This window comes from Austrofundulus limnaeus, unplaced genomic scaffold, assembly GCF_001266775.1.
Source record: "Austrofundulus limnaeus strain Quisiro unplaced genomic scaffold, Austrofundulus_limnaeus-1.0 Scaffold307, whole genome shotgun sequence".
Lineage (NCBI taxonomy): Eukaryota > Metazoa > Chordata > Actinopteri > Cyprinodontiformes > Rivulidae > Austrofundulus > Austrofundulus limnaeus.
Genome location: NW_013952709.1, coordinates 449,812 through 451,441, shown reverse-complemented (window position 1 = coordinate 451,441; position 1,630 = coordinate 449,812). Strand labels below are relative to the sequence as shown.

The 1,630-nt window shown below is 41.5% G+C and overlaps 1 protein-coding gene across 1 annotated transcript in view; it reads left to right on the top strand.

The window, feature by feature from the left end:
• The window catches only part of LOC106527079 (zinc finger protein RFP), a 12,747-nt gene extending 11,374 nt beyond the window's left edge, over positions 1–1,373 (top strand). The window contains exon 11 of the mRNA XM_014021844.1: positions 460–1,373. Coding sequence (XP_013877298.1) covers positions 460–843 — 384 coding nt within the window. The 3' untranslated portion in view covers positions 844–1,373. The remainder of the gene's footprint in view (positions 1–459) is intronic.
• Positions 1,374–1,630: the final 257 nt, after the last annotated feature.

Genomic DNA, 1,630 nt, shown 5'->3' with positions numbered 1-1,630 from the left:
CCACCATGGTCTGTCCTGTGCAGAATGACAAAATGCTAAATTATTTCTTCTCTAAAACCTCTTTAACTTTGCTCCAGTTCATTTTAACAACAGAAGTCTTTGCACAGGTGATGTCCACAAGTGGATTTATGAGTTTCAAGAGTTTTTAGCCTGATTCATTATGGTTTTAAATGGGTTATATACTGTCTAATGAAAAATTATTCAGATGGGAGGGGAAAAATTGTAAGAAAATTATGTTCCATCCTCAGTATCTCTAGAACAACAGCAGCTGTTTTAATACTTCTAATAAAAAGTGTTAACTTTATTGATTATTTAAGTAGAGTTTATAAATGCTGAGATACACTCGATTACATTTCAGCATGGTATTTTGAGCAAAAACATCAAGAAAACCCCTTGGGGCTTGAGAGGTTAATTTCACTGCAACTGTTTGTTTCTCTGCTCTACAACCCTTTGGTTCAGGTTGGGGATAAAACAGACTGGGACCTCGGCGTAGCCAAAGAGTCCATCAACAGGAAGGGGTCCATCACTGTCCGTCCTGACAACGGTTACTGGGCAATCTGCAGGCGCAAAGGAGAGAGTCTGCGAGCCTGCGCCGGACCCTCTGTCATCCTAAACCTCAGAGAAATCCCTCAGAAAGTTGGCATATTTCTGGACTATGAAGAGGGATCTGTGTCCTTCTACAACACGGAAACAAAGACTCATATTTATACCTACAGAGGATGTGGCTTCATTGAGCCTCTGTACCCTTACTTTAACCCTTGTCTCCAYGATAACGGGAAAAACACCGCACCATTGGTTATCTGTACAGTAGAAGGGCTTACTGTAGATGCAGCAGCACGATAAAATCTGGAAGTAGATTCCATATAATCCAACCAAGTATTTTCCTTTTGGGATTGTTGTGGAGATGGTACCTCTTCAGAAGGGCCACTGTGAAAAGGTCCAAGTCCATCACAGGGACACMTAAGGTCATTTTGCACTGAAAGCCATGGCCTGAGTTAAAACCTGAGTTCAGCATGTTTGCATAGCCCTTATGGCCCAAATCCAGCCCGATGTCAGTAACCCCAAAACCCATGGTTCTATCCGACCCAGGCTGCTCGCCTTATAATGCGCTACTGTTGTTCATTGATTGGTTCACTGGCCAGGGTGGTCCCTTCACACAGATATTAACTTTAATGACTCTTTACACAAGTTCAACTAAACCACTGTAGCAAGCTACCAATCAACAACAAGCTACCGTTAGCTTATCATCCTCTGTCGTACTGCTCTCATCTCAAGTGTCAGACTCCTAGATAGTTGAGTACAACTTTCTGTACTTTTTCTTCCAGTTTTGTGTATTCCATTATTRTGTTGTAAATAAAACGATGTAAGATTTGCATGTTTTTCATATGATGATGTCCGCCCACATCAAGGCAGCTCTCTACTCAAAGAAAACACAACCAGGGTCGGGGTAGAACAAGGCGAGGCAGATTGTGGATGTGCCGGGCCTTACAATGTAAAAATGCCAATAGAGACAAACAGCCATTTACAATAACACAGTAGCTGTCCACTATGTTTGATACCACCAATTTCTGTTCTGATTCTAATACAGATTTTATTTCTGATACTGATCTGATACTGATCTGATACTGAT